Below are 13,909 nucleotides of genomic sequence, written 5' to 3'. Positions count from 1 at the left end.
ACGAAAGTCCAGCGGATTCACTATTTTGGATGCATGAACAGTCCGTCGTGTTATAATACTCTGGACGTCCGTTGTACGTTTCTGCACGATTGACATTTTTGAAATGCACTCATATGTGTTTTCGTTATAAAGTAGAATGTTACATGCGTCAAAAATAAGTATTTTTTGCATTTGAAGGTACCATATGTTTTCTGCTCTGTATATCTGTCTAGAGTTAATACACGTCCATCTCCGTACGGCGGCCCTCTGCTACAGCCAACAACAGCCACTGCTAGCCGATCCGATGCTCGAGCACGCGCGCGGCGCTCGTATCGCTGTTATCGCTGTCTCGCTTCTTCGAAAGTCGTTGCTGTCGAACGTCACTTGCGTGACTCCTGAGAGCGGTAAGACCGATTTTTTCGTTCTGTAGCGTAGCCCTAGTGCGTACTTTTGGGTATTTCTTTTCTTTGCAGGTTTCGTACGTTAAGCTAGCTGGAGCCAACTTGTTGCAACCAGCCGGCGTCAGCAGTACAAAACGTGAGTTCGTTTGTGGTAAGAATTGCCCGCCATTGTTACAATCTTCAGCCGATTTAGGTTCGTTGTAAGTATGAAAACGGGACGTACTGTTATGGCGGAATCGTGTAGTTGCTTTTTTATACACGTGGCGTTAATTGGTTGTTCAGCTAGTTTTATTTATCCGGTTGCATACTCATTATGGCTATGCAGCAACGAAGTGATGCTCGCGTATGTGAAAAGGCCACCCGGGAGGCGAAGAAGTCATTGATGCTGCTTGACTGCGCAAGTAAATGCACACCGAGAGGACGAACCTCTCGCGAGTTGGGGACTGGGCCTACTGTGGTGGTTGCTGGACGTTCTATAGAAGGTTATAGTAGTGATGGAAGTTGTGATGGCAGCTTGGTTACCGCAGCTGCTTTGAGCGCAAGTTTGCATCGCTCACGGTGCAATGAGCCCATGCAGGATTTAGAGTTTTGTCCTTGTGCCGAAGACGGTGACAGTGGAGCAGCGACGCCGCAGTGTGATGGTCGAGGCTCATTCCCTTTTCCCTTACATGTTTATTCGGCCCAGCATGCCGAATAAACATGTTGCTTAGTCGCTCTGCCTCTGCTTCGCTCGCCGCGGCTACAACAGAGATGAACAAGATTTCCGAAATTATCTGCGGGAGTGGGCAGTTAAGCACGGAATCAAAAGGCGTGCGCTGACAGCTCTATTGAAGATATTGAGAGGTCATCCTGCTATGTCGCACCTCCCAAAAGATGGTCGCACGCTTCTGCGTACTCCTCGCAAACCACGGGAACAGTGCGCGGTTACCCCATTAGCACCAGGCCACTACTGCCACTTTGGTTTAGCAGATGGACTGCTTCGTTTGCTGCGCCAAGTAGAAAATCCGCCTGCCATGATTAATTTAACATTCAATGTTGATGGTCTTCCACTGTCAAAAAGTTCAAGGATGCAGCTCTGGCCTATTCAGTGCCTTGCTCATGGCTGTGGTGATGAAACACCATTTCTTGTTGGTGCATTTGCAGGGCATTCAAAGCCAGACTCTTCCAGTGATTTTCTGAAGCCATTTGTTTCTGAGCTGCAGACCTTGCTCTCTGAAGGCCTCATTGTCAATGGCAAAATTTTACATGTGACCATGAAGGCTATTGTGTGTGATGCTCCTGCACGAGCCTTTATAATGGCTACAAAAGGGCATGGTGGCTACAGTGGCTGCCCCAAATGCACTGTGGAAGGGCAGTATTTGCATGGAAGAGTTGTATTTCTGGAAATGGACTGCTCGCTGCGTACAGATGCAAGTTTCAGAAACCAGCATGACAGTGAGCATCACAAGGGAAAGTCAATTCTTTTGGACCTCCCAATCAACTGTGTCGATGACATACCCTTGGACTATATGCACCTTGTGCTTCTTGGTGTCATGAAAAAGCTTCTTTCTTTGTGGGTTTCTGGACCGTTAGGAGTACGTTTTGGACCACTTAATCATCAAAATTTCAGTGAGCAGAGCAGTCAGTTGCATAGCTTCATACCTCGAGAATTTCCTCGCAAACCACGAGGGCTTGAAGATCTAGAGCGTTGGAAGGCTTCTGAATTCAGGCTTTTTCTCTTCTACACTGGCCCAGTCATCCTGAAGTTTTGTTTGTCAGACAACTTGTACCAGCATTTTCTCTTTCTTCATGCTTCCCTTTCCATCCTTGCTAACAAGGTTCTCTGTCGTCAGCATGCTGCATATGCTGGTAAGCTTCTGAGGTGCTTTGTTTCAGATTTTGGTGATCTGTATGGAGAAGAACATATTTCCTTCAATGTACATTGCTTAATACATCTGTCTTCTGATGTTGAAAGACATGGTGAGCTGGACTCCTTCAGTGCATTTCCATTTGAGAACAACATGCAGGCCATTAAGAAATGCCTTCGCAAACATGGGAAGCCACTAGAGCAGTTGCAGAATAGGATGGCTGAGGCAGATCTCAAGCCATGCAACTGGGAGCCATTGAGTGAAACACCTCTGCCGCTCCATCAGCACACGCAAGGTCTGCTGTTGCCAGAGTGCTCCCCTCCTGAGTACAGAACGATGAAATTTGAAAACTTCACGATCTCTCTAAATGACAAAGACAGCTGCTTTCTGCAAGATGGCCATGTCATTGTAGCCAAAAACATAGCGCACCTGAAAGACTCAAATGAGCTGTGCATTATTGGCTATGAATTCTTAGTTAAAGAGGACTTGTACACCATGCCCTTCAATTCCTCCAGGATTGGCATCTGTCTTGTATCGTCCCCCTCATCACCAAAGATATGGCACCTGCATAGGTTGCAAAAGATGGTTAAACTGCCAATGGGTGACAAGTTTTTAGTGGTGCCGGAGCTACACACGGCCAACTGACATGCCACTCAACCATATTTCACCTCTGTTATTGCCTGTTTCTTTGACACAAATATTGGTTAGTGCATGTTTTAACAATTTCAAAAGCAGTCTCAGTTGTCCTTCTGTTTATGTGGGTGTGAGATTTATCTTTTCTTTTTTTCTCATTTTTCAGATGGCATATGCCATTGTTGAATTTTTGCACCACGACCAAGTGGAGGTTGTTCCGTCTTCATGGATCAGTGACAGGCAGTGTGCTTGGCCACTTCATGTAAAAGGGGACAGGATTGTGTCGTTAGTTCGTAAAGCAGCACCACCGGACTCATCTTGGCAACTGTTCGACGTATCTGTGAAGGGGCTGTTTGGTAAATGCAGTTGACATAGCACTTTTGCTTGTGATAGTCTGCAGCACTGTATATCTGAAAATTTATTCCAGGTACTTATGATTTGGCTAGAAAGAAGCTCGACAGAAGTCAATATACTTCTGAGCTTAGTAGTGACACTGAAGTGCCACAAAAGAGGATTAGAAGGCCACCCCAGGCATGGTCTGATGATGAAGAATCAGACTACCCCAGGGTGAAAGTGCGGCATGTGACGAACGCTCCATCAGTGCCCCTTGACTTTCCTCAAGGTTATTGATCATTCACTTGAAAAATGCTAAGCGGCTGCATTGTTATAGTTATCATAGGCAACCTTCGTTTTGTTTTCTTTTCAGGTCTGTCCTCTACTGTGCCTAGCACCGTGACTGAAAGTGCTGTGCAAAGCGCCACACAGAGTGCTGTACAAAACGCCACACAAAGTGAGGGTAAGCAAGTGGGGAATCTGCTTTCATTGTCATGTTTATTTCCTTTCTGATTTGTCCTACCCAACTCGCATAAGGGCAGAAACGAGTAAATTATAGTTAGCCACCTAAAAGAACACACTCTTTCTGTACTAATCCAGGTGATGAAACAACCACATATATGGCAGAAACTACTTGTATGTACTTTCCTGGGCATGTGTTTTTTAATGAATGAAGGGTTAAGCCCATGAAGAATTTGCCACTTGAAACATAGCATCCTGATGTGATGGCTTGAAGGTTAGGGCACCTAACTCCTGGATTCTAATACATAACAGTGATCCAGGCTGCAGTGGATGCATGTCGATGGAGGCGAAATGCAAGGTGCCCATGCAAAAGTACTGTGAGTTGAGCTAGTTGGTGCATCATTTTTTTTTTTTTAAATACACAGCGCAACAAACATAGGACAAGCGAGTAGACGGGAACAGCGCTGACTATCAACTGCAATGTTAGCAGACATGGAAGAACCCCAGGTGGCTCATATTAATCCCGAGCACTCCACTATAGCATGCTGCATGTTTCATATTGCTTGGGGTGTTAAACCTCGTATTACATACAAATCAGTAAGTTTCGTCAACAGAAATAGACGTATCTATGTGTGAAACTTTTACACCAGCATCATGATATGATAGGCTAATTTGCTTAAGTAACTTTTTGTCTTTGGCAAGGCCCTATTGTTTTTGCATAATTGTAGAAATTAATGTGAAAGACTTAGATGAAAGTTTTACACAGATTTATTAGCTAAGATAACTTCAAAAATTGGTCCTTTCACTCTTCATCTGAGGCAGATGGAAAAGGTCGATGTGGCAAAGCAAAGTGAACGTGGCAAAAGAGTGTGGCTAAGGTTCGGACAGAATAGATTACTTTGCTTTGCTTAGTTTTGTACGATTCGTGGCCATGCTTGCATTTCATTTGCACCTTTTGAAATGAATGTAGTAATTTCATTGTTATGGGTAACAATTATGAATCCGACATAAAGAGTGTGCAAATTGTTTTGGTCAAGACTTCACCATTGTGCCGAATAGGGGTAAAATTTGGAGAATTTCTGGTGTTGTGTAGCCAAACAGTGGTGAATGTCTGGTTGTTTTTTCACTGTCCAGATGATTGCCTGGAGCTGGTATCTCTTGGCGACCGTGATCTTTCAGATAAAGGTGAGTTAATACCGCTGTTTCAGGATTTTTCAGAAGTGTTTATTGGAGTACTTTTTCAAATGCTGTGGTGTCATCATACTGCTCTAGAGGGACACTATGTTTCAGTGAACTACAGTTAAACCTGGATTTAATGAACCTCCATTTAGCAAATTCTTTGATATTATGATGTTTCTAAATCTCCCATAACCGCTTCTATTCAAGCATGTTTATTTGAGAGCTCCAAATAGTGAAGGTGTTGCAGTGTTTGACTGATATAAGAAATTTGGTGTGCCAACTATCTGTTAGCTAGTACTGAGTTGCTGGAAATTTAGCCGAACCACGTGGAAGTTTCATCACTGTACGACGTGAATTGAAATGAGAGGAACATCTGCAATATCAAGGAGGGACTGCAATCGTTCCAATGCACCGCATTCCAGCACGGTTTCCATATCTATATGGCAGATGCAGTGGTCTCCACTGCCTGTGCACCCATCTTCACTGCACATTTGATCCTGAGAATCCAGTGCAGAAACCTAACGCAAGGGCAGCGGGGATGGCCGACAGCACTGATGATGCAAAGAAAGAAGTCCATTCCTAAAGGCACTGGTGACGGGAAGCCTGACAGTGGAAACATGCATGAAAAAGCAAGTGTTTTCGTGGCCAGTCTAGTGTTATACCCATGTTTAACTGCATACTTTGGCATAAAAGGCACTGCAATGTAGTCGCATTTCTGCCCATTTATTGAAAGCTTAGATGAGCAAATTAGCACAGTTAGAACAATTCAGTCAAAAAAGGAGTTGAAAATGAAACAAAAAACATGCACTCATAATGCTGGCAGTTTGCATAGTTACACTGTGAAATGTTAGAAGTGATGGATTTTGCTTCAGTTTTTTATTTTATCAAAAAATTTATACATTCAATGCTAAGGTTCGGCTGCTCGTTCTTCCATTTGCAGATAAGGCTTCTAGCAGCTTTTCTGTTGATGAAGGTAAGTTCAGATTTTAGTCTTTGCACTTCTGGTAAAAATTTACTGTTTCCACTTAGTAGTATATGTGGTTAAGCGCTTAGTATGGAGAAGCCTTTGTTCCATTCGTCAGCACATCCAAATAAGCCTCACGGTGAGATTTCTGTACTTTGTGAGCTGTCCAAAGAGATACATTTTAAATGTTATGGTAACCAACAAACTGTTCTGGTTTGGTATTTATCTTATTCGGGAAATCGACTTTATTGAACTGGCACTATCTTTTACGAAGTAAAAAAAAAAATCGTGCCTGAAAAGCGCGGAAAAAATGGACACGGCTATGTTCTATGGAGATGACAGCAATTGCTTCTTGGTTTTGTCATTTTGGCCTTAAGAATCTTCGCTGACCAAAATATTAGCATTTATTTATCGAAGAAAGGGCCCGTGACTGTGAAATAATGGCTATCATCCTTGTTACGAGCGTATTCAACTTTGCATGCACTTCCAACGGGGACAGGGCACTTCAACGCTGCCTCTGCCAGCATACTCCTTTTTCTGAGGGTTGGGCGTGACTCTTACTTTGTGCTCCCTGCTATGCAAAAAGGCAATAAAAGTGCTATTTTGGATTTTTCAAAACACTCCAAGCTCAACTTCCTTATGTCGCTGTACCCTATTCGGTCAAGAACTAGAAAGTAGGCGGTGAAGGTATTTTTTTCACTTTCTATCTTGCGCTGTGCAACAGCTGGATAGAGTACCTATGAGACGGAAGTGCTGAGGAGCTTGCACAGAAAATTATTTTGGGCATGGCGGCCTTCCAAACCGACGTCGCAAACAGCCTAATTGCATGCAGTAGGACACCTCAGAAATAGCGCGGTCGACCATGTAGTGAATGCCCAGTGCCTGTCGCAATGGAGCCTAAACCACATTTAATACTGACGCTACCATTAGGTACAATGGCTACAACCACTTGCTGGAACATGTCAACACACTGAACTCACAGCGCTGCCGTCGTGAAGGATGCACAGTGAAGTGTCGGATTCAAAGTGCCATCTTTTTGTGCATGCCTGCTCATAGTAATTGCTTTGACCTTTTAATAAGCGTACTCTGAAGTGACTGATTTAATTAAAAATTTGAGCAATAATCCGTTAACCATCTTTTCAGCTCGATACTTGCTAAGGGCGCTCGCGCACCTTCTGCTGGTAGTATGCATTACTTTTTCTGTATTGAGGTGACCTGTCCTCGAATGGGGACATCGCAAATGACTATAAAAAATAAAATGATTTCTTTCAGTTTATTCAGGGCACAGCATTTGAAGCTTGGAGAACCAAAAATGGCTCTTAGATATTTTTTTCGTGCCTGAAAGGGTTAAGTTTAGCTCAAAGTGCACAGTGGCCCCTGTATGGCTACCTGGCATGGTAGCATTTGTATGTAGCACTTAGCTGGGTTGTTGCTTTTCTTCTGTACCTTCGCCGTTTTTGTACTGGTGACCTAAAGTCTGGGATGCTGGCAGTTGACACATTCCTTTTCTTTTTTCTCATTGATGCTTTTGTGCTCTTTGCCTGAATTTGCTGTTCTCTTTTCCACCTTTATCTCTAGTGTGTGGTAATGTGAGCACAGTGGCTTTCCTTCATGTGATGTTTTCTTTGTCATTGATGGGACATTCCTTGCTTGGTCAGTAATTTTTGCGGTTGAAAAGCAATCTAACTATGAATACATTTGGCTATTAAAAAACTTACTTCTGCTTTTCGTAGACAATAATTTAACCAAGGGTTATTTACAACCGTTTGTGCAGGTATAAAGTGAGACTTTTTTTAAAACTTGCCTTATAGACTCCTATATGGGCATTAAGTAACATAGGTTAGATACAACATTATGATTGAAGAGTAAAAATAATAGTGTTACTAGGTATTAGGATGGTAAATTACTGTCAACTTTCCATTAAATTTTGCCACTTGCATCATTTTTTGCTGCAGGGTATATGGTGCTAGGCATTCCAGCATTTTTAAGACTATATTAAGGAGAAGGGCAGCATCAACAAAATAAAAGGTTGTGTCCAAGGAACCCGTAGGGGTTCCGAAACGTCTTCTTTTTTCATGTTGACTTGGTCAGTGACTGAAACTCTTTTTACTCAACTACCATGCCTGACCAGACGAACCTTCGTCGAACCCTTGACTACTCGTCAACAAAATATTTTTTGCGTTTCTCAATTATATATTTTTCTTGCGTCTCTCACTACTTCCAGACTTCAAGCAGCACGTTATCCGGCTACTCAATATCTTGCGCTTTACACAGCAGCAGCATGGAGATATGTTAAACAAACTATGTGAAGATCTTCCAAGCCAAGCAGTTATCGCCAAGTCCCTTCTTATCACTGAGCCATTCACTTCGGTGGATGATCTGCTCAAGTTCAACGAGCAGTTGGATAAAGAAAAATTTGCACTTCTGGTAAGTGTTCATATAATGAACCAGGAGAGCTCTAAAGGAGGCATATTGAAATTTATTTTTTTATTTTAAAGGTCCTCTAGGGATATTACATGAGAGGTGGGCTAACAAGAAGCCATTAAGGATACAGATGGTTGGTCTTCAGTTCTAATGGCACAGACCAAAAAGAAAAAGTTGAGAGAGAGCCATGAGAGGAGGAGACCGCGCATCCATCGGCGCGCACCACCACCATTTTACGTGACCCCCAACTCAGCGCACGCCGAATAGCTGGAGGGAAAAGCGCTTTTATGCCTTTCTCATTAAGAGTTGCCACATAATACTTTTTGAAGCAATTTCAAGCTTTAATGCTCATTTTCTATAAGTTGAAGCAGCTGCAGTATGAACCATATTTGAGGTTTTTTTACAAAGCTACAAGTACAAATATGTACTGCACCTTTTTTTTTTATATCAAGGGGTGAAAAAACTTGAAAGCTATGTCATTAACTTTGTAGAGTTGTTAGTACAGTTTTGCTATTTATATTCATGTGAAGCATAGAAAATTTTGTATCTGAGTAATAAAATTTGTCTTGAAGTTGTTTGACCCAATCATCGCTGGCTGTCTCCAGTGGTAAACTCTAAATTCTAAACTAAAATAAATATATACATGGTTAATATTGCAAAATATTTTAAACTGCAGAACTCTATACTTGTACTTGTAGTGCAAATGGGCTATTTTTGTGCTATTTCTTGTGTGAGCTATGTAGTACGCTTTTAATTATGCTATTTGAGCATCGGCTTTATTTTAACATAGTACCTTTAAAAGTCCCGTTACTCAGAAAATCTGGTATTGGTGTTGTGAGTGAAAAATCAAGGGCATGGCACTGGCAGATGGTAGCTGGCATGGCCGGGCTTTAATTGTTTGATGGTTTCTACGAATTAACGAGACCAAATGATTTAGAAGGTAGGGAGGAGCTACCAGCTTGGGTTGCCGATTTGAGGCAGGACAGTGAATTGAGTGTCAACCTTGCAGTGCTCTTAGATGCAGAGTCAGGCATGCTATACCTAGACGATGCAGCCACATTCATATAGCTTAGTTAAGTCGGGGCTTTACGTGTTGGGTCATCGCCTATGCTATTGCATCATACCGTTAAAAGGCAGGGCTTAAGTGTCTACCATAATTTTTTAAATGTGGTGCACTCTTGACATTTGTGCAAATCAGCTTGGCAAGGAAGAAAGTATTTTGTAAAATGATATGTGTCTTGTGCACCTAGAGGTGCATATCTTAAAACAGTACATGATTTTTTTGCAGGTACGCGAGCTTGTGCAGCTTGGTGGCAAGAATGCGAACGTGGCCGCTAAACGCATGCTGGCCTATGTTGTAAGCGACCAGGTGGCAGCAAAGTTCTCCTGGGTTGGAAGGAAGAACAAGATAATTTTTCAAGCTTGAAAACATCAAATGCAATTATAGGTAAGACAGATACATGTGGAAGATTGTGCATGGTTTCTTTGCAAGAAAGCCTCCTGTCGAGGCAGGAGAATTTTTCCTATTTTTCCAAAACAGGCCTGGCAAGACCTAGTAAGTCCCCATTTAAACCTGGTATAAAATAAAAATTACTGTTAAATTCCACCTCTGCACAAAATTTCGCCCAAATAAGCAAACAATGCTTCAGTGTACGTTGATGTGTCTGCATTCAGTTTGAACACAACACTCTAATATCTTATCTTTAGCTGCTGCAGGAGAATTTCCGCAAGGGAACATGGCCAATGTTGAGGACGTCATCAAATCATGGTTGAGGCATGCACCTGAAACGCTTTCTGGAATTCAAAGACAGAAGAAACCAGTACTGTCTGCTGATCCATGTGCTGTTTCTTATGCTAGTTGTAATCACTAGCTGCAATAATTTGATTAGGCAAAACCAGTGCCATTTGCCATTGCAGCATGCTTGTACTTCATGATATCAACTTCTAGTCTTGTAGGCAAAAACAAAGCAAGCTATCCTTAGCCATTGTATCGTTATGACTCTACAGTGGAGGTTTTTGTCAAAAAGATTTGAAACATTAAAGCTGTTAAAAAAATGTGAGTTTACAGTTAAGGTTTAGATTAAGTGCACTTTATGAGCAGCTTTTTGTTGACCAAACTTTATGGGGATTAGCCTGATTGTCTGCATGATACATGAGATTTAACATCCAAGAGAAACGTAGCTATGAGAGACACTGTAATGGAGGGCTGCTGTTTAATTTTGATTACCTAGGGCTTTTCAGTGTGTAGTGTCATGGCACAGGGCATGGATGCTTTACATTTTTCGGCCACACGGTACAAAGCGTTTGGCTGTCAGTAAATTACCCCCTGTTAAACGATCTCGATACTGCAGTTATTTGTCTGATTCTGCGGGCTTCTTATATTTCCAGTGATTTTCCTCATGCTAGTTTACTGTTCTATTTATTGCTGGATGTGCAACTTGTTTACTCAATTGCTACTTTGTGTTGCAAAACACTTTAGCAGGTACCATATTTTTCTTTTACTTTCAGACTGGTAATTTAGATATGCAATAATCAATATGCTAAGCATTAGAGGTCTTGTTTACAAGAAAAGCCAGCGGCATCATGAAATAATCATTGCTTGACAGGGTTGTGATATCATCCAGCCATCATTGCAAAGTGTTGCCAAAGAAAGCAAACACTTGCTAAAAAGATAAAACGGTAGTTGCGTTTCAATTGAGGCAAAACGGAATGATGTGCCTGTTTAGTGTGCAACATGAATGCATGCTACAAAATCAAAGGGTGTCGAAATATCTAGAGCCTCCTAATTTGCCATCCTCCATAGCCAATTTTGCCTTGGGAGTTTAAATCTACAAACATAAACCAGACCACTTTTGTTGGGAAAAGGTAACTGAGCGAGAATAGTCATCAGGCACGCTACCGGTGAGGAGCATTCTTGGCGTGTTTGCCCTGAAGGGATCTCTATTGCTGTAATGTTGTACTCTCAATGATAGCTTAAGCATCGATTAAATTTTTCTGCTTTGTTGCTGCTGAGATCATTCGATAAATTTCCACTTGAAGTATGAGTTGGCAAAGGCAAAATAAAACAGGGCTGACACCTGAATGCTGGCTGGCGAGTGTGGTAAAGGCCGTTTGATAGTTAAAGAAAAATGAAGGTAAAGGGCTTACGTGCTGAAACAGCTCTTGGTAGAGCTTAATGTTACTTTGTCATAGCATGCATTGTTTTTGTGATGATTTTTTTTTTTCTAGAAAATATGCTATTTATGTTCCCTTGCAAAAATAAAGCATAATAAACTTGTTTTGTTTTTCTTGTTTTTCAGGTGCTGAATGAGACGTGACCCGTGTTTCTCTTGTTTTCACATATGCCACAGCAACTTTTGACCAAGAGTTAAAAAGTTCCATTGCCATCAGATGCCAAGGTCGTCACGATATATAGGTCTCCCAGTTACTGACTTGGTTTCTCAGCGGGTTGTGCAGACAGTACTTTGACGGTGGTGAAAGTAGGCAAGAGAGCACACATGCTTGATCATACTCATCCATCTCGAACCAGGTGTTATCTCAAGATGTGCGCTTAGCCCAGTGCTGACCAGAGAACAAAGTTTGGCCATTCTAGAGAACCATTCCCCCTCTGTACATTTAATTTCATTTTATGTTTGCATTTGTTTTCTATGTGATCTATTTTACGTTTAGTTTGACAGGTTTTGTTTGCAATGGCCTAATTTTTTAGCTGCATCATGATAGTCTCATGACATTGTGTGTTACTTTGAGGTTGTATTTCTGAAGTGCATTAATTTTTTGTAGTGCTTATGCACGATCAGTCACTGCTTACATACTATACTCAACCAGCTCTGATTAAGCCTGCAAGGTGAAACTTATAGCAATGCTGTCCTTTTAAAGGTTTGTTCACCGCCTAGTCATCCATCTCGAACCAGGTGTTATCTCAAGATGTGTGCATAGCCCAGTGGGTGTGGACCAGAGAACAAAGTTTGGCCATTCTAAAGAACCATTCCCCCTTTGTACGTTTAATTTCAGTTTTATGTTTGTATTTGTTTTCCATATGTGATCTATTTTACGTTCAGTTTGGCAGGTTTTGTATGCAATGGCCTAATTTTTTAGCTGCATCATGATAGTCTCATGACATTGTGTGTTACTTTGAGATTGTATATCTGAAGTGCATTAATTTTTTGTAGTGCTTATGCACGATCAGTCACTGCTTACATACTATACTCAACCAGCTCTGATTAAGCCTGCAAGGTGAAACTTATAGCAATGCTGTCCTTTTAAAGGTTTGCTCACCGCCTAGTCATCCATCTTGAACCAGGTGTTATCTCAAGATGTGTGCGTAGCCCGGTGGGTGTGGACCAGAGAACAAAGTTTGGCCATTCTAGAGAACCATTCCCTCTCTGTACATTTCATTTCAGTTTTATGTTTGCATTTGTTTTCCATATGTGATCTACTTTACGTTTAGTTTGGCAGGTTTTGTTTGCAATGGCCTAATTTTTTAGCTGCATCATGATGGTCTCATGACATTGTGTGTTACTTTGAGGTTGTATTTCTGAAATGCATTAATTTTTTTGTAGTGCTTGTGCGCGACCAGTCACTGCTTACATACTATATTCAACCAGCTCTGATGGGCTTGTGATTAACAAAATACTAGTCATGGTTTTTAGTCTAGTTTTAGTTTTTAATATTTATTTAATACAGTCTGTTTTAATGTTTTTGCTGCTACCTGATTTCTTCCAAGTGCATCTAGTTAAGTGCTTTTATTTGAGTGTTCTTTCAATATCAAGGCCTGTATTCAACACTGGTAATATTAGCCATTTAATCTACGCGGACCTCTTGTTCTTTCTTGTTCTTTCATTTTGTGCTTCATAGATAAGGAACACTGTCAGGATGCGATCGAGAGCTAGTGGGTGTACTTGATGTTCCATAGCCCGACAAGATGACGAGGGACAAGACGCAACCACTTTCTTTCATTAACTTTTTATTTGGCACTCACAGAATTTAAATGCAGAAGTCAAGAAGGGGAAAGATTGAAACGGTGACATGAAGTCTTTAGTTGAATTTCACATATCACAGTTATAATGTTTCACCTTGTTCATTCCTGTGTAAATTCTGTGAGCGCCAAATAAAGAGCAATTATGGCAGTAAGTGCTTGTCTTGTCCCTCATATTCTTGTTGCGTTACAGAACACTGCCAACTGGTGGACGCTGTCTCCTTGTCACGTGTGGGTTCACTTGCGTCTAATTTAATGATAGACCACTGTTCTGGCTTTCAGTAATGAAGTCTGGAAGCAAAGATCTTATATTTTGTTCCTTTTTGTACCAGTTTGTATTCCTAATGTTATGTATGTCAGTTCACTTGGATCTAATTCAATGTTTAGACTGCTATTGCTTTCAGCAAGGAAGTCTAGAAGCTAAGTTCTTCTAGTTTTTTTTTGTGCAAATTAGTATTCTGAGAACAGATGTTTTGTGTAGTGCATTGCAGGCATTTGCTTGGCAAATGTGTTTTTTTGATTGTTATGTGAATTATTTTGAGCCTTTTTCTAAATGTTACTTTTTTGGGTAACCGTTGCAATAATATAGTAGCTGAGCTCAAAGTGCAGCTCCAATTTTAGCTTTGGTACTTTGAAATAAAGCACAGTTTGAGTACTTGATTGAGCAAAATATGTAGTAGCAATTCTGCGTGTGCTTCTGCACCCAGCTTTT

General features: G+C 41.3%; 2 protein-coding genes across 3 annotated transcripts in view; both read left to right on the top strand.

The window, feature by feature from the left end:
• Window positions 1-2,954, top strand: part of LOC146203111 (uncharacterized) — a 17,536-nt gene extending 14,582 nt beyond the window's left edge. The window contains exon 2 of the mRNA XM_084602705.1: window positions 1,091-2,954. Within this exon, the coding sequence (XP_084458831.1) occupies window positions 1,091-2,872 (1,782 nt within the window). The 3' untranslated portion in view covers window positions 2,873-2,954. The remainder of the gene's footprint in view (window positions 1-1,090) is intronic.
• LOC146203110 (uncharacterized) lies at window positions 338-13,909 on the top strand. Of its 2 annotated transcripts, none has more exons than XM_084588529.1 (10): window positions 338-383; window positions 453-516; window positions 3,027-3,216; window positions 3,288-3,482; window positions 3,567-3,656; window positions 4,790-4,840; window positions 5,775-5,807; window positions 8,023-8,225; window positions 9,511-9,669; window positions 11,522-13,909. In XM_084588529.1, the coding sequence occupies exons 3-9, from the start codon at window positions 3,027-3,029 to the stop codon at window positions 9,646-9,648; spliced, it is 900 nt and encodes a 299-aa protein (XP_084444655.1). In that variant the 5' UTR covers window positions 338-383; window positions 453-516; the 3' UTR covers window positions 9,649-9,669; window positions 11,522-13,909. The 2 variants fall into 2 exon arrangements, with proteins under 2 accessions (XP_084444655.1, XP_084444656.1); XM_084588530.1 differs by lacking the exon at window positions 11,522-13,909 and adding an exon at window positions 9,930-9,999.

The sequence above is a fragment of the Amblyomma maculatum genome, chromosome 1 (genome assembly GCF_055883805.1).
Source record: "Amblyomma maculatum isolate TAMU_Amacu chromosome 1, ASM5588380v1, whole genome shotgun sequence".
Taxonomy (NCBI): Eukaryota; Metazoa; Arthropoda; class Arachnida; order Ixodida; family Ixodidae; genus Amblyomma; species Amblyomma maculatum.
The sequence above is the reverse complement of the archived record's forward strand: the minus strand, read 5'-3'. Positions and strand labels throughout refer to the sequence as shown.